The sequence below is a fragment of the Electrona antarctica genome (assembly GCF_951216825.1).
Source record: "Electrona antarctica genome assembly, contig: scaffold_71, whole genome shotgun sequence".
Taxonomy (NCBI): domain Eukaryota; kingdom Metazoa; phylum Chordata; class Actinopteri; order Myctophiformes; family Myctophidae; genus Electrona; species Electrona antarctica.
The window spans coordinates 254055-272764 of NW_027637292.1; the positions used below are offsets into that span (position 1 = coordinate 254055).

An 18710-nucleotide genomic window follows, 5' to 3' on the forward strand; every position below is an offset into this window, starting at 1 on the left:
CCCACACTAAGGAGAGACCCCACCAGTGTGACCTCTGACCTCAGGTTGGTACCCACACTAAGGAGAGACCCCACCCCTGTGACCTCTGACCTCAGGTTAGTACCCACACTAAGGAGAGACCCCACCGGTGTGACCTCTGCCCTCAGGTTGGTACCCACACTAAGGAGAGACCCCACCCCTGTGACCTCTGACCTCAGGTTAGTAGCTCATTTGGTGCGCCAACCAGAGGCCAAGTCCCCCCCCCCCCCCCGGCTTCACTCCTCCTGTCACAGTAATGCCAGTGCGCTGCCCCCCCCCCCCCCCCGGCTTCACTCCTCCTCCTCCTGTCACAGTAATGCCAGTGCGCTGCGCCCAATTTAGTTTACAGTCCCTAAATTGAAGAAAAACAGACTAAAGATCTATTTTGTACATCAATCAGTCCTGCTTTTAAACCAAAATCGCTGAACCAGAGGATATGTTCATGTTCTCGTCTGTTTATCGTGATTTTTGTCCTGTAACGTCTATCGTTTTGCAATCTATTGTGTCTGTATCTTCAACGGACACAATCTATTGTGTCTGTATCTTCAACGGACACAATCTATTGTGTCTGTATCTTCAGCGGACACAATCTATTGTGTCTGTATCTTCAACGGACACAATCTATTGTGTCTGTATCTTCAACGGACACAATCTATTGTGTCTGTATCTTCAACGGACACAATCTATTGTGTCTGTATCTTCAACGGACACAATCTATTGTGTCTGTATCTTCAACGGACACAATCTATTGTGTCTGTATCTTCAACGGACACAATCTATTGTGTCTGTATCTTCAACGGTGACGGTGACGTCATGGACACATTTCAGTGCAAGCTGTCAATAAAGTCGTATCGTATTGTACATACACTTATGTGTTTTTCAGATATCTGATATATTCTTTATTGTAAATCTGATACATTATCTTTATATTATCTTTATTGTATATCTGATATATTATCTTTATATTATCTTTATTGTATATCTGATACATTATCTTTATATTATCTTTATTGTACATCTGATACATTATCTTTATTGTACATCTGATACATTATCTTTATTGTACATCTGATACATTATCTTTATTGTAAATCTGATACATTATCTTTATATTATCTTTATTGTATATCTGATATATTATCTTTATATTATCTTTATTGTATATCTGATACATTATCTTTATATTATCTTTATTGTACATCTGCTACATTATCTTTATTGTATATCTGATATATTATCTTTATTGTACATCTGATACATTATCTTTATTGTATATCTGATATATTATCTTTATTGTACATCTGATACATTATCTTTATTGTACATCTGATACATTATCTTTATTGTATATCTGATATATTATCTTTATTGTATATCTGATATATTATCTTTATATTATCTTTATTGTATATCTGATACATTATCTTTATATTATCTTTATTGTATATCTGATATATTATCTTTATATTATCTTTATTGTAAATCTGATACATTATCTTTATTGTATATCTGATATATTATCATTATTGTACATCTGATATATTATCTTTATTGTACATCTGATATATTATCATTATTGTACATCTGATATATTATCTTTATTGTACATCTGATATATTATCTTTATTGTACATCTGATATATTATCATTATTGTACATCTGATATATTATCTTTATTGTATATCTGATACATTATCTTTATATTATCTTTATTGTAAATCTGATACATTATCTTTATTTTCGTACTTTTCAGAGGTTCGGTCTTCTGGGTCACCTGAAACGCCACCGCGAGGACGTGCACCCCGACGGGAAGGCGGGGCCTAAGGAGGCCCGGATCTTCTCCTGTCCAATCTGCGGCAAGACCTTCCGGAAGTCCCGCCTCCGCCTGGAGCGCCACATGACCAGTGTGCACGACCAGCCGCAGCTCTGGCCCCCCGCCGCCGTCCCCCCCCCTTCCTCCTCCTCCTCCTCCTCCCGCAAAAAAAACGAGCGTGTCGCCGCGGGCGACAACGGCGTAGGAACCATCATCATGGTCACCGTGCCGGGGAACGAAAACCTGGATTCACCAGAGGAGGAGGAGGGGGAAGAGGAGGAGGAGGAGGAAGAGAGCGACTCCGGGCGGACTGACGGCGACAACGGCGACACACACCACGCCGTGGTCTCGGTAACGCCGCCCGATGACAACGACACACACCACAACATACTGGCCGTAACACCGCTTGACGGAGCGCAGCACGAGGCGACGCCTCCTGGCGGCGAAACGTCGCCGATCCCCGTAACGTTGTCTGACACGGCGCTCGACGAACACGACCACACGCATCACGACCACACGCATCACGACCACACGCATCACGTGATAGCGGTGACGCAGCCCGAGGACGACGGCGGCTACGCGCAGATGATCCAAGTCACGCAGACTGGCGACGGCAGCTACGCCCAGGTGATGGCGGTCGAGGCGCAGAGCGACGGCGATGCGGGCTACGCCCAGATTATAGAGGCGGTGACGCAGCCTGACATCGTTGAGGTGACGCAGGCTGACATAGAAGTGACGCAGGCTGACATGGTTGAGGTGACGCAGGCTGACATGGTTGAGGTGACGCAGGCTGACATGGTTGAGGTGACGCAGGCTGACATGGTTGAGGTGACGCAGGCTGACATGGTTGAGGTGACGCAGGCTGACATGGTTGAGGTGACGCAGGCTGACATGGTTGAGGTGACGGCTGACGGATACTCTCAGGAGACCATCATCATAGAAGTGACGCAACCCGGCAGCGTCGAGGCGGAGGAGGTTTTCGTGCCCCCCACATAGGGGGCGAGGCCCCGCCCCACCCACATAGGGGGCGAGGCCCCGCCCACCCAGTTGGAGAACCAACTGTGCATAATTAATTATCGTCTCTTGTTCGGGCGGAAATCTCACAGGTTCCAAAACTTGCTTTTTCAGGATTCCAAATTCAAAAGTAGCAGATCTACAGGCTCGTTTCCAGCTTGTAGTAGCAGATCTACAGGCTCGTTTCCAGCTTGTAGTAGCAGATCTACAGGCTCGTTTCCAGCTTGTAGTAGCAGATCTACAGGCTCGTTTCCAGCTTGTAGTAGCAGATCTACAGGCTCGTTTCCAGCTTGTAGTAGCAGATCTACAGGCTCGTTTCCAGCTTGTAGTAGCAGATCTACAGGCTCGTTTCCAGCTTGTAGATCTGCTATTTTGTTATGCTTTTGTGCGACGCTGTAGTACGACCAAGTGGGAAATGAATGAACACTTTGACTGCCCAATGTTAGTCGGAGATTTATCCATCCATGTGCCGCGCTCGCCATTTTTCCATCCATGTGAGCTCGCCGTTTGAGCCTCAGGAGATGTATCCATCCATGTGAGCTCGCCATCTGAGCCTCAGGAGATGTATCCATCCATGTGAGCTCGCCATTTGAGCCTCAGGAGATGTATCCATCCATGTGCCGCTCGCCATTTGAGCCTCAGGAGATGTATCCATCCATGTGCCGCTCGCCATTTGAGCCTCAGGAGATGTATCCATCTATGTGCCGCTCGCCATTTGAGCCTCTGCCCTCTTTGGAGGGAAAGAAATACGCTGGCAGCTTCACCGGATGTCAGCAAACCGCTAACCAAATCTATCGCGGGAGGATCACCAACCACCCGAGGCATGAATTAGTTTACCGCGACTAGCGATGCAACCCCGATCGGCCGTCAAAAAAACGCTTGTTTTGATTAGAATCGTAATCTGTGATTTAGATTCAGAGATAAAGGGGGGGGGGGGGGGGGGGGGGGTTTGGCTACCGTTGTCAATGAGGGGGAATAAATATGCAGGCGCACCCATCGACTTCCGGTTGTGTTGTTGCGCAACACAGACGCTCTTAGACGGCAGTATAGCGCGCTCTGGTGGTGAATAAATATAAAACATCACATAACGGAGATCTCCGTCTAGGGCAGACAAAGTGTTTTAAATGATGGTGACTCAGCAGAAGATTATAATCCTTATGGTGACTCATCAGAAGTTATGGTGACTCAGCAGAACATTATAATCCTTATGGTGACTCAGCAGAACATTATAATCCTCATGGTGACTCAGCAGAACATTATAATCCTTATGGTGACTCAGCAGAACATTATAATCCTTATGGTGACTCAGCAGAACATTATAATCCTTATGGTGACTCATCAGAACATTATAATCCTTATGGTGACTCAGCAGAACGTGAATTAATTTATAAACACATCAAGGTGTAATTAATTATTAATTGAGAGGCGTTTTGCTTTGCTTATTGTTGATGTAAATACAGGTTTAATATGAACGATGATATTTAGGTTTGTTTCAGATCTGATCGAGGTTTTTTTTTCTCTCTTTTCGTTTCATTTAATTTTGTTGAGGTTTTTTCTTTTTCTTTCTAGAGATAAGTTACAGATTAATAGATTACGTCTTTAACCCTTTCCCTACCGTTATGAGAGTGGGGCGGGGCACAACAATAGCAGACCTACAAGTTCATAGCTCGGCACTCGGTGCCGCACTATGAGCTTGTAGATCTGCAATTTTTCAATAGCTACAGCATAACATAATGCTAACACCAAAAGGGGTTCCCACCCAGAATGGGCTAATCAAGGTGATATTTTTGTTAAAATAAAATAAAGCGTTTTTGGTTAACATGTTAAATGTGTATATTGGACAGATATTTGTATTTATTTTTTTGCCATCCGAGCAGTGGTTCTCAAACTTTATTTTTATTTATTTTTATTTTTAATCAATTTTTATACCTGAGAACAGATTCTATACAAAATGATCTTCTAAATCATGAGTTTTCTGAAAACCTCATGTTTCTATATCAGTGGTTCTCACAGGGTTAAAACCTCATGTTTCTATATCAGTGGTTCTCACAGGGTTAAAACCTCATGTTTCTATATCAGTGGTTCTCACAGGGTTAAAACCTCATGTTTCTATATCAGTGGTTCTCACAGGGTTAAAACCTCATGTTTCTATATCAGTGGTTCTCACAGGGTTAAAACCTCATGTTTCTATATCAGTGGTTCTCACAGGGTTAAAACCTCATGTTTCTATATCAGTGGTTCTCACAGGGTTAAAACCTCATGTTTCTATATCAGTGGTTCTCAAACTATTTCATGTCAAGGAGCCCCAGAATTATCTGTATTTGGCCGCCGACCCCCATCTGAAAATATGTAGTACAAATGGAACCATGGTTCCATTTGTACACTCTGAGTTAAATTAACATTTATTTTAACAATATAAATTGGGGGTCCCAATTATAGAAATGCCATTAAATGGGGGGTCCGTAGACTAATGCATGTCAAACTGGGGGTTGAGAATCACTGCTAGAGCCGTAACAATCTTCTCTTATGGGGGTCCCTGGCATTACTCTTCAAATGGGGGTCCGCGGGGCTGATTAATAGTGTCAAATTGACACGAAAATGTTCCTCCAGACCTCTCAGACCCATTTGAGACACGGACCACCATTTGATGACATTTAGCCTCTCAGACCCATTTGAGACACGGACCACCATTTGATGACATTTAGCCTCTCAGACCCATTTGAGTCACGGACCACCATCTGATGACATTTAGCCTCTCAGACCCATTTGAGTCACGGACCACCATCTGATGACATTTAGCCTCTCAGACCCATTTGAGACACGGACCACCATTTGATGACATTTAGCCTCTCAGACCCATTTGAGACACGGACCACCATTTGATGACATTTAGCCTCTCAGACCCATTTGAGTCACGGACCACCATCTGATGACATTTAGCCTCTCAGACCCATTTGAGTCACGGACCACCATCTGATGACATTTAGCCTCTCAGACCCATTTGAGACACGGACCACCGTTTGATGACATTTAGCCTCTCAGACCCATTTGAGACACGGACCACCATTTGATGACATTTAGCCTCTCAGACCCATTTGAGACACGGACCACCATTTGATGACATTTAGCCTCTCAGACCCAAAACGTATAGAATATGTTGTCGTTGGATCAGATGTAGTTTTTGTCCATCAGTTCAATGACGTATTGATGTTGGAGATAAAAAGCAAAACGTTGATCAAAAACTATAATTATTTGAATTGTGTGAATTAAGCCCAATTCAGGTGTGTAACAATAAATGTAAATCTTGAGTTAATTGCTCTATAAGGGTCCATTTGGTTACCACCAACTCCGTCATTTAGCTGCATGGGGACCACCTGGAACCCCCTCAAGGACCGCTGGTGGTCCCCGGACCACCTGGAACCCCCTCAAGGGCCGCTGGTGGTCCCCGGACCACCTGGAACCCCCTCAAGGACCCCTGGGGGTCCCCGGACCACCTGGAACCCCCTCAAGGACCCCTGGTGGTCCCCGGACCACCTGGAACCCCCTCAAGGACCCCTGGTGGTCCCCGGACCACCTGGAACCCCCTCAAGGACCCCTGGGGGTCCCCGGACCACTGGTTTGAGAACCTACTGCTCTAAAACTAAAGCGACAATGTTTCAACCAATAGAAAATATCTTTACAATAGTAATGGTGTTATCTACTGAATCGAGCATTGTGATTGGTGCATGGGTTTAACCCTCTGTTGCCTGACTGTCCAAAGCGACCATTAAATGCATCTTCAAGATGTTTTTTTGTCCGTGGTGTGTCCTTTAAACCCATGCCTACCAGTGACATCATCAGCTATGTTGTCCACTTTTTAGACCTGTCTATACCAGTGACATCACCATCACCTTCTGTAAGTCTCCTTTAATCCTGTCTACCAGTGACATCATCAACATCTAAAGTATCCTTTAAACTTGCATATGCCAGTGACATCATAAATCTGCCTACCAGTGACATCATTCATGCATGTTTAACCCACGTAGGCCTGACGTCGAAATTTTAAAAATGTCTTCTAAATCATGACGGTTTTCTGAAATAGGCCTACCTATGTTTCTATATCAATGGTGCTCAATATTTCCTGTCAAGGACCCCCAGAAATTATATGTATTTGGCCGCCGACCCCCATCTGATAATATGATGTTCCAGGGACCCCCCCCCCCCCCCCCCCCCCCAGAAGCAAAGATTTGAGTTAAAGGACCACTTCACCACTTTTCAACCTATCTTCATATAATAGGTTCTTATGGTGCATTTATACAGCGCCTTTATCCAAGGCGCTTTACATAGATTGTGCATTACACACACACACATTCATACACCGATTGCGGCGGAAGTCATGCAAGGTACCAACCAACACATCGGGAGCAATTTGGGGTTCAGTGTCTTGCCCAAGGACACTACGACATGTAGACAGGAGGAGCCGGGATTCGAACCGCCTGCTCTACCTCTTGAGCCACAGTCGCATGTTCTCACTAATAATCATGATAAAATGGCACGATTTTGATCTACTCAGCCTGTGTCTCATAGGAGGGCTGTGGGCAGTTTAGAAACCGTCCTCCAGTGACATCATCATTAGGCAGATCTTTTTTTAAACAAGATTTTTTTTACAAAAATGTTTTGATTTTCATTATGAGAACGATGGCTTCCATTTTCGCATTGCAACTTTTCAGGACTAGAAAGCCTGCAGTTTCTATTAGCTTGTATTCCCCATCGATGGTGTCACTGGTGGACGGTTTCTGAACTGCCCACAGCCCTCTTATGAGACACAGACTGGTTTCTGAACTGCCCACAGCCCACCTATGAGACACAGGTCCTCACTAATGATCATAAAAAAATGGCGCAATTATTTTCTACTCGGTCTATTATATGAAGATAGGTTGAAAAGTGGTGAAGTGGTCCTTTAGAAACGCTCACTCTGAAAGAATATATATTCAGAGAGGTGCGCCACATTTCACGATTTTTCAAAAACAGCAGATCTACAAGCTCGTAGCGCTACGAGCTTGTAGATCTGCTATTTTTCAACAGCTAAAGTATAAAAGTATCCTTAGTAGGTTAGGGAGAGGGTTAGGTTTAGGTGTGCTGCCCCGCCGGGGGTGAGGGTTGGGGTTAGGTTTAGGTGTGCTGCCCCGCCGGGGGTTAGGGTGAGGGTTGGGGTTAGGTTTAGGTGTGCTGCCCCGCCGGGGGTTAGGGTGAGGGTTGGGGTTAGGTTTAGGTGTGCTGCCCCGCCGGGGGTTAGGGTGAGGGTTGGGGTTAGGTTTAGGTGTGCTGCCCCGCCGGGGGTTAGGGTGAGGGTTGGGGTTAGGTTTAGGTGTGCTGCCCCGCCGGAGGTTAGGTTTAGGGTGAGGGTTTGAGGTAGGTTGTCGTTCAGACCAATGCTCCGTCGGACCAAACACATGGACGCAACGGAAGGTCTGATCATGAGTAAAATATAAATGCTTCCGTCGTACAGTCTGGAGCAACGGAAGCTCTGATCATGAGTAAAATATAAATGCTTCCGTCGTACAGTCTGGAGCAACGGAAGCTCTGATCATGAGTAAAATATAAATGCTTCCGTCGTACAGTCTGGAGCAACGGAAGCTCTGATCATGAGTAAAATATAAATGCTTCCGTCGTACAGTCTGGAGCAACGGAAGCTCTGATCATGAGTAAAATATAAATGCTTCCGTCGTACAGTCTGGAGCAACGGAAGCTCTGATCATGAGTAAAATATAAATGCTTCCGTCGTACAGTCTGGAGCAACGGAAGCTCTGATCATGAGTAAAATATAAATGCTTCCGTCGTACAGTCTGGAGCAACGGAAACTCTGATCATGAGTAAAATATAAATGCTTCCGTCGTACAGTCTGGAGCAACGGAAGCTCTGATCATGAGTAAAATATAAATGCTTCCGTCGTACAGTCTGGAGCACCGGAAGCTCTGATCATGAGTCAAATATAAATGCTTCCGTCATACAGTCTGGAGCAACGGAAGCTCTGATCATGAGTAAACTATAAAGCGGAAGTGAAGCCTCCTCCCCACTTCCGTTTCGTCTTTACAGTCGCGCAAATGTATCCTAATATAAATAGAAATACTCTAAGCATATAGCTTGCTGCTTAGCAGAAATGGAAATAATGTTCTTATACCTTTCTTTATTTCTTTTCTAATAAAGTTGTTTTTATTTTTGCTATACCTCTGCAGCAATGGATTGTGTGGCCTTGCTCATTCCCTGATGGACTGATCGAGGGTAGCTACTGGGACGTAAGTCGGGACTTGATCAACCCCGGCTGGGTCGCCTGAGTGAGGGGTATGATGTTGAGAGACCCGTTGACCTCAGGAAACATCACTGAAGATACGTCCCAGGTGCATCCATGCGATGTATTTTTAGTTATGCCACATTTCACGATTTTTCAAAAACAGCAGATCTACAAGCTCGTAGCGCGGCACCGAGTGCCGCGCTACGAGCTTGTAGATCTGCTATTTTTCAACAGCTAAAGTATAAAAGTATCCTTAGTAGGTTAGGGAGAGGGGTTAGGTTTAGGTGTGCTGCCCCGCCGGGGGTTAGGGTGAGGGTTGGGGTTAGGTTTAGGTGTGCTGCCCCGCCGGAGGTTAGGTTTAGGGTGAGGGTTTGAGGTAGGTTGTCGTTCAGACCAATGCTCCGTCGGACCAAACACATGGACGCAACGGAAGGTCTGATCATGAGTAAAATATAAATGCTTCCGTCGTACAGTCTGGAGCAACGGAAGCTCTGATCATGAGTAAAATATAAATGCTTCCGTCGTACAGTCTGGAGCAACGGAAGCTCTGATCATGAGTAAAATATAAATGCTTCCGTCGTACAGTCTGGAGCAACGGAAGCTCTGATCATGAGTAAAATATAAATGCTTCCGTCGTACAGTCTGGAGCAACGGAAGCTCTGATCATGAGTAAAATATAAATGCTTCCGTCATACAGTCTGGAGCAACGGAAGCTCTGATCATGAGTAAAATATAAATGCTTCCGTCATACAGTCTGGAGCAACGGAAGCTCTGATCATGAGTAAACTATAAAGCGGAAGTGAAGCCTCCTCCCCACTTCCGTTTCGTCTTTACAGTCGCGCAAATGTATCCTAATATAAATAGAAATACTCTAAGCATATAGCTTGCTGCTTAGCAGAAATGGAAATAATGTTCTTATACCTTTCTTTATTTCTTTTCTAATAAAGTTGTTTTTATTTTTGCTATACCTCTGCAGCAATGGATTGTGTGGCCTTGCTCATTCCCTGATGGACTGATCGAGGGTAGCTACTGGGACGTAAGTCGGGACTTGATCAACCCCGGCTGGGTCGCCTGAGTGAGGGGTATGATGTTGAGAGACCCGTTGACCTCAGGAAACATCACTGAAGATACGTCCCAGGTGCATCCATGCGATGTATTTTTAGTTATGTTATGTCATGTTTTTGTACTTTAAGGTGTGAGTTCACCAGTTTGGAAACTGAAAATAGACGTCATTGTGAAATGTGAACAAGAGGTTTTTTGTAGTCATTGTATTGTAGTCATCAGGATGATATCGCTACGTCATGTTGTAGTCATTGTTTTGTAGTCATCAGGATGATATCGTTACGTCATGTTGTAGTCATTAGGATGATATCGTTACGTCATGTTGTAGTCATTGTTTTGTAGTCATCAGGATGATATCGCTATGTCATGTTGTAGTCATTGTATTGTAGTCATCAGGATGATATCGCTACGTCATGTTGTAGTCATTGTTTTGTAGTCATCAGGATGATATCGCTACGTCATGTTGTAGTCATTAGGATGATATCGTTACATCATGTTGTAGTCATTGTTTTGTAGTCATCAGGATGATATCGCTACCTCATGTTGTAGTCATTGTATTGTAGTCATCAGGATGATATCGCTACGTCATGTTGTAGTCATTGTTTTGTAGTCATCAGGATGATATCGCTATGTCATGTTGTAGTCATTGTATTGTAGTCATCAGGATGATATCGCTACGTCATGTTGTAGTCATTGTTTTGTAGTCATCAGGATGATATCGTTACGTCATGTTGTAGTCATTGTTTTGTAGTCATCAGGATGATATCGTTACGTCATGTTGTAGTCATTGTTTTGTAGTCATCAGGATGATATCGCTACGTCATGTTGTAGTCATTGTTTTGTAGTCATCAGGATGATATCGCTACGTCATGTTGTAGTCATCAGGATGATATCGCTACGTCATGTTGTAGTCATTGTTTTGTAGTCATCAGGATGATATCGTTACGTCATGTTGTAGTCATTGTTTTGTAGTCATCAGGATGATATCGCTACGTCATGTTGTAGTCATTGTTTTGTAGTCATCAGGATGATATCGCTACGTCATGTTGTAGTCATTGTTTTGTAGTCATCAGGATGATATCGCTACATCATGTTGTAGTCATTGTTTTGTAGTCATCAGGATGATATCGTTATGTCATGTTGTAGTCATTGTTTTGTAGTCATCAGGATGATATCGTTACGTCATGTTGTAGTCATTGTTTTGTAGTCATCAGGATGATATCGTTACGTCATGTTGTAGTCATTAGGATGATATCGTTACGTCATGTTGTAGTCATTGTTTTGTAGTCATCAGGATGATATCGCTACGTCATGTTGTAGTCATTAGGATGATATCGTTACATCATGTTGTAGTCATTGTTTTGTAGTCATCAGGATGATATCGCTACCTCATGTTGTAGTCATTGTATTGTAGTCATCAGGATGATATCGCTACGTCATGTTGTAGTCATTGTTTTGTAGTCATCAGGATGATATCGCTATGTCATGTTGTAGTCATTGTATTGTAGTCATCAGGATGATATCGCTACGTCATGTTGTAGTCATTGTTTTGTAGTCATCAGGATGATATCGCTATGTCATGTTGTAGTCATTGTATTGTAGTCATCAGGATGATATCGCTACGTCATGTTGTAGTCATTGTTTTGTAGTCATCAGGATGATATCGCTATGTCATGTTGTAGTCATTGTATTGTAGTCATCAGGATGATATCGCTACGTCATGTTGTAGTCATTGTTTTGTAGTCATCAGGATGATATCGCTACGTCATGTTGTAGTCATTGTATTGTAGTCATCAGGATGATATCGCTACGTCATGTTGTAGTCATTAGGATGATATCGTTACATCATGTTGTAGTCATTGTTTTGTAGTCATCAGGATGATATTGCTACCTCATGTTGTAGTCATTGTATTGTAGTCATCAGGATGATATCGCTACGTCATGTTGTAGTCATTGTTTTGTAGTCATCAGGATGATATCGTTACGTCATGTTGTAGTCATTGTTTTGTAGTCATCAGGATGATATCGCTACGTCATGTTGTAGTCATTGTTTTGTAGTCATCAGGATGATATCGCTACGTCATGTTGTAGTCATTGTTTTGTAGTCATCAGGATGATATCGCTACGTCATGTTGTAGTCATTGTTTTGTAGTCATCAGGATGATATCGCTACGTCATGTTGTAGTCATTGTTTTGTAGTCATCAGGATGATATCGCTACATCATGTTGTAGTCATTGTTTTGTTTGAGGGAAAGGTAGTTCCAGTGTGGTTTCCTGATGACGACAAAACAATGAAGTAGTGATCCCAATCTTCCGCCGTAGTCTGAATACCCACCTTTTCAGACTCCATCATGGCCAATAGCACTTGCCCTACCCCCTTAGATAGCACTTTATGTACACTTAGATAGCATTTGATACAGACTTATAGCATGTTACATAGACAGCACTAGAATTGCATTGTATGTAGTCATAGCACTTTATAGTGCATATGTATAGCACAGTATAGTTTATATGTATAGTTTCATTATATAGATATTCCACTGTTACATTCTTAGCTTACGCATGTTTCATGATAACTATGATTATGTATGTGATGTATTGCCATGCTTTTTGTTATTGCTTATTGTAAATCGCTCTGGATTAAGAGCGTCTGATAAATTGTAAATTGCTGTGGGAACCAACACACGGGCACCACCGGTCATGAGGACGTCCCACACTAACATGTGGATGTAAGAACGACACAGGAGCTCAAAGCACCCATAAGCTGGTCGGATGTACGGAGAACCAGGATGACTGGAAGCCACGATGGAGGGCTCGTCTGAGGACCACCTAGAGAGAGGTTTGAAGTGTGTGTGTGTGTGTGTGTGTGTGTGTGTGTGTGTGTGTGTGTGTGTGTGTGTGTGTGTGTGTGTGTGTGTGTGTGTGTGTGTGTGTGTGTGTGTGTGTGTGTGTGTGTGTGTGTGTGTGTGTGTGTGTGTGTGTGTGTGTGTGAGACAGACACATCAACATCTTGTTCACACACTTTTATTAACGATGCACAAAAGACAAAATTGACATACTGTAACTATAGCATCACTTCCTGGTTACAGACGTTACCATGACTACTGACCCCGCCCCCTGTCCAGTTACTGACCCCGCCCCCTGTCCAGGTGAGACCCTACACCGCAAGGTGGCACGCACACGTGTGTGCGCACAGACACACAAACAAACGTGCGCACTCACACACACACACACACACGCGTAACTCTGACTGTACAAATGGAACCAATATGATTCCACAAAATGGTTCCATTTGTCCACAAAGTTAAATTTACACTCCAGATTCTCCAGATGTATCAACTTGTATCGTTGCGTGCGTGCGTGCGTGCGCCTGTGTTTGCGCTTACTCCCGGTCTCACTTTGAGCATTAAATAAATACTATTTTCTTCGTCTCTGTCCCAGAAATCTCCGCGATGGAGTCTTTTTACAAAACAATACAATACATGTATTACATTTGAACAGCTTCCAGCGTATCACACCTTTTATTCCATTGTCTTAACCTGCTAAACCCGCTATTAGTTCTTTATGTCCAATTCGTCCGTTTTGTAATTACTTTAATGACAAACCGGCTTTGACGCGGACAACGTGGCGAGGCCGACGCGTTTTGATGACGTAAGCGTAAATGGACCCGTGCACTGGGCTGCAAGGGCTTCTGGGAAAATGAGTTCAATTAATGCAAGTGAACGGTTGGTTTTAGGCTGGGATCCATCCGCCATTATGGTTGTAGTTCTTCCACATCGCGACAGTATGCAGTGTTGTTTTTAGGCAGCTCGTTTTAGTCTTAGTCTCTTCAATAGTTTTCATTTAGTTTCAGTCACATTTTAGTCGCCTGGAATGTTTTAGTGTTAGTCGACTAAATATCACAAGATTTTAGTCGACTATAAAGTATTTTGGCGGGCCTTGATGCCGTCGTAATGACTGATTTTACACTTGCTGAAAATAGCCGATCTACAAGCTCACAACACGACGCGTTGTGAGCTTGTAGATCTGTTATTTTCAGCATGCAAGTGTAAGATGACTAAATATATTTAGTCTTAGTTTTAGTCATCGTAGCTTAGTATTCATTTAGTTTCCATTTAGTTTCCGTCAGTAAAAAAAGTTAGTTGACGAAATCAACACTGTGACGATGGATTCTTTTTCGGCTACAGGCAACGAACCTACAGGCAACGAACCTACAGGCTACAGGCAACGAACCTACAGGCAACGAACCTACAGGCAACGAACCTACAGGCTACAGGCAACGAACCTACAGGCAACGAACCTACAGGCTACAGGCAACGAACCTACAGGCAACGAACCTACAGGCAACGAACCTACAGGCAACGAACCTACAGGCTACAGGCAACGAACCTACAGGCAACGAACCTACAGGCTACAGGCAACGAACCTACAGGCAACGAACCTACAGGCAACGAACCTACAGGCTACAGGCAACGAACCTACAGGCAACGAACCTACAGGCAACGAACCTACAGGCAACGAACCTACAGGCTACAGGCAACGAACCTACAGGCAACGAACCTACAGGCTACAGGCAACGAACCTACAGGCAACGAACCTACAGGCAACGAACCTACAGGCTACAGGCAACGAACCTACAGGCAACGAACCTACAGGCTACAGGCAACGAACCTACAGGCAACGAACCTACAGGCTACAGGCAACGAACCTACAGGCAACGAACCTACAGGCAACGAACCTACAGGCAACGAACCTACAGGCTACAGGCAACGAACCTACAGGCAACGAACCACATGGGACTTGTTTTCTCAGGGGGATTTTCACGGATAAAAGACGCAAATACTTCGGCGTTATGCTCCACAGATTTATGCCTGACATTAAAAAAATGTTTTCTGAATCCTGACAGTTTTCTGAAATACCTCACGTTTCTGTATCAGTGGTGCTCAATATTTCATGTCAAGGACCCCCAAAAATGATATGTAATTGGCCGCCGACCCCCATCTGAAAATATGTAGTTTCAGGGACCCTCCCCAGAAGCAAAGATTTGAGTTAAAAACGTTCCGCTCTGAAATAATATATATACATTCAAAGATTTGCGCCACATTTTCTCGATTTTTCAAAAATAGCAGACCTACAAGCTCGTAGCGTGGCACTCGGTGCCGCGCTACGAGCTTGTAGATCTGCTATTTTTCAACAGCTAAAGCATAACATATAATGCTTTAAAACACCAAAAGGGGTTCCCGTCCAGAACGGGTTAAAACACAATACCGTCAGTATAACCGTGGCATGTTATATTAGGCTATACCACATGGAATGTGTTAATCGTATCTTTTACATGAAACAATACATTGTATTCATTTTATAATAGGTTTTTTTCAGTGCTTTTTAGTGTCATTTCATTACAAGACAAGACTCGACAGAAAACATGATGACGGTGTCAGCTCTCTGAAAGCTCTGTCATGATCAGAAGAACATTAATATTGATCACTTATTGATGGGTTATTGTAGCATATATCAGTGGTTCTCAAAGTGGGGGTCCGGGGACCCCCAGGGGTCCTTGAGGGAGTTCCAGGGGGTTCTCCTGCTAAATTGATAGTTAGGAAGGTAGGAACCAAATGGACCCTTACGGATCTGTAACTCTGCAAATGGATCCTTACGGGTCTGTAACTCTGAGAGTGTTCAAATGGAACCAAATGGACCCTTATGGGTCTGTAACTCTGAGAGTGTAACAAATGGAACCAAATAGACCCGTACACTATCAGAGTTAAATTAACAGTGGTTTTACAATATAAATTGGGGGTCCCAGAGATAGAAATGCCATTAAATGGGGCGTCCGTAGACTAATGCAAGTCAAACTGGGGGTCCTTGAAATTAAAATGGTTCAGTATCACTGCTATAGTGGGGGGTCCCTGACATATATTTTCTAATGGGGGGTCCGCAGGTTAATAGGTGTCAATTTGGGGGTCCTTGACATGAAAAGGTTTGAGAACCAGTGCCATATATGATGAGTTGTAGCTAGGGGGCGCTGTGTGCATTTCATGCTGGAAAAGCGCTTTATACAAAATGATGGAACTATTTTTCAGCTTCCTGGTTTGAGGATGGAGGGAGGAACTATGAAGCTGTAAGGCCATTGGTCGGTCTGGCGTGGCACGACGATGACACCGTTGTGATGTCACGAGGTCCGGCAGCCAATCTCACACCTCCATGCTGTCCACCTTTGGCGTGTTGGAAATCCACAGAGCTGATTGGGTGACGGCCGTCTTGGTGCGCGGAGAGCTGAACAGGAAGGAGAAAGGTACTTTTACTTTACTTACAGGAAGGAGAAAGGTACTTTTGAATGAATAGGCTACTTAACCGTTTAATTGCTCAGTCAGTTATAATTACACCCGTAGGAGGACCCAGGATGTGTGGGGACGTCTTGGGGTATTTTTGAGTGGTGTAAACCACTCCTACGACTATCTTTGTTAGTTTACGTGTCTGTCTGTCTGTCTGTCTGTCTGTCTGTCTGTCTGTCTGTCTGTGCTCAAAAAATGAGCATGGTTGCTACGGTCACCCAGTTCACCCGGGTGTGATTTCATTACGTCAGACATTACGTCAGACCACAGCTGATCAGTCTATATAAGACCTTACACCACTCAGTTCACACGGGTGTGATTTTTTAATGATATTAATGATATAAAACCAACACCTTGTGCAGCGCTCGGCGTCATGTTCCGCGCACACGCAGCCGTTCACTTCCTTGTTTACGGCCCCGACAAAACGGTCTATTCTCTCTGAATCTTCGGCGCTCTCCGTGGTTTTGATCAGAACGGCGATGGACCTATAGCTAAGCCCCGCCCTCTCGCGCTTGGACACTTTCCAGCCAGGCTCATTCATTCCAATGTAAATAGGCTTAGCTATAGGTAAATTGTTCTGTCCTCATTTCTGACCAAAGCATCTCGTTTGGAATATAAACGCTTCTAGAGAGAGATCAGGAAGGAATGGAAGGAGGGGCTTTTCAGAGTAAAATCTGCCTATTCTGCTGGGCACTCTATAGCGCCTTTAATTTGAAAACTTCCAGCGCACTGGAAATGTTAAAGGAGCACCAATTTTCAACCTTATATCTTCGTATAATTGGACCAATTATATGAAGAGATATAATATGATGAGATGATAAATGATAGATGATTTTCTTGATTTTTGAGGGCCCCTAGCCCCTCCTATATACAGCTTTAAGGTGGTTATTATTGAGGGCCCCTAACCCCTCCTATATGCAGCTTTAAGGTGGTTGCACACCGGCCGCGTTTTTTCAGGAAAACCGATGGAGAAACGCCGCTAAAAATCCGAATTGTGGTGTGAGGAGACCTTTAACCCGGTGTGTGGAGACCTTTAACCCGGTGTGTGGAGACCTTTAACCCGGTGTGTGGAGACCTTTATTGTCCAGTAGCTGCCTGTAGACCCCCTCGCCCGGTGTGTGGAGACCTTTATTGTCCAGTACCTGCCTGTAGACCCCCTCACCCGGTGTGTGGAGACCTTTAACCCGGTGTGTGGAGACCTTTATTGTCCAGTACCTGCCTGTAGACCCCCTCGCCCGGTGTGTGGAGACCTTTAACCCGGTGTGTGGAGACCTTTATTGTCCAGTACCTGCCTGTAGACCCCCTCGCCCGGTGTGTGGAGACCTTTAACCCGGTGTGTGGAGACCTTTATTGTCCAGTAGCTGCCTGTAGACCCCCTCTCCCGGTGTGTGGAGACCTTTATTGTTTGTCTTTAGTTCAATGTTTGTTTTAAAGACGCCATTGACAATTAAGAGAACATTTACGTCAACCAGTCACATACATTCAGTTGTTGTACATTGATTGATTTATTTATTTTATTTTTTTGAGGGGCCTCAAGGCTTTGTGTTTGAGCTTGTGTTTCTGTTTGTAAAGCATGGAATGGGATTTCATTACAAAGCATAAATTAAGCACTTTATATGCATATGAGCCGTTCAAAAAAAGATCTAAAGTAGAAGCTTACAAAGTGACACTTTCTGAGCTTGTAGATCTGCTATTTTTGACCATCAATATCGTGAAATTAAAGGTTTGATCATGCACGTGCGCAAATGCACGCGCACACACACACACACACACACACACATGCACGCACACTCACACACACACACACACATGCACGCACACTCATACAGTATAAACGCACGCACGCGCGCCACACACACACACACACACACACACACCCCCACACGCCAAATAAGTCCCACAATGCATTTGGCTGTCGGCCATGAAACATCTTACTGTAGTTGGAGCAAATTATGTGATTAATTATTCGCGCACACGCACGCTGTCACACGCATGCACGCACGCACACACAGTGCATAGATTTTATGTTCATTTGATCATCTATCTAAACTATGTTAAGTGTCTCTTAGTGAGATGGAGAGAATAGATTGATTAAAAACGAGAGAGAGAGAGAGAGAGAGACTGACTGCCTGCCTGCCTGGCCTGGCCGGGCCGGGCCGGGCCGGGCCGGGCCGGGCCGGGCCGGGCCGGGCCGGGC

General features: G+C 44.1%; 2 protein-coding genes across 2 annotated transcripts in view; one reads left to right on the forward strand and one right to left on the reverse strand.

Moving 5' to 3' along the window:
• Positions 1 to 6603, forward strand: part of LOC306919014 (uncharacterized protein) — a 38545-nt gene extending 31942 nt beyond the window's left edge. The window contains exon 14 of the mRNA XM_079531856.1: positions 1772 to 6603. Within this exon, the coding sequence (XP_079387982.1) occupies positions 1772 to 2827 (1056 nt within the window). The 3' untranslated portion in view covers positions 2828 to 6603. The remainder of the gene's footprint in view (positions 1 to 1771) is intronic.
• A 9769-nt stretch (positions 6604 to 16372) lies between these two features.
• Positions 16373 to 18710, reverse strand: part of LOC306919015 (chondrolectin-like) — a gene marked incomplete at its 3' end in the record, with an annotated part of 22786 nt that continues 20448 nt past the window's right edge. Inside the window, exon 6 of the mRNA XM_079531857.1 lies at positions 16373 to 16454. Coding sequence (XP_079387983.1) covers positions 16373 to 16454 — 82 coding nt within the window. The remainder of the gene's footprint in view (positions 16455 to 18710) is intronic.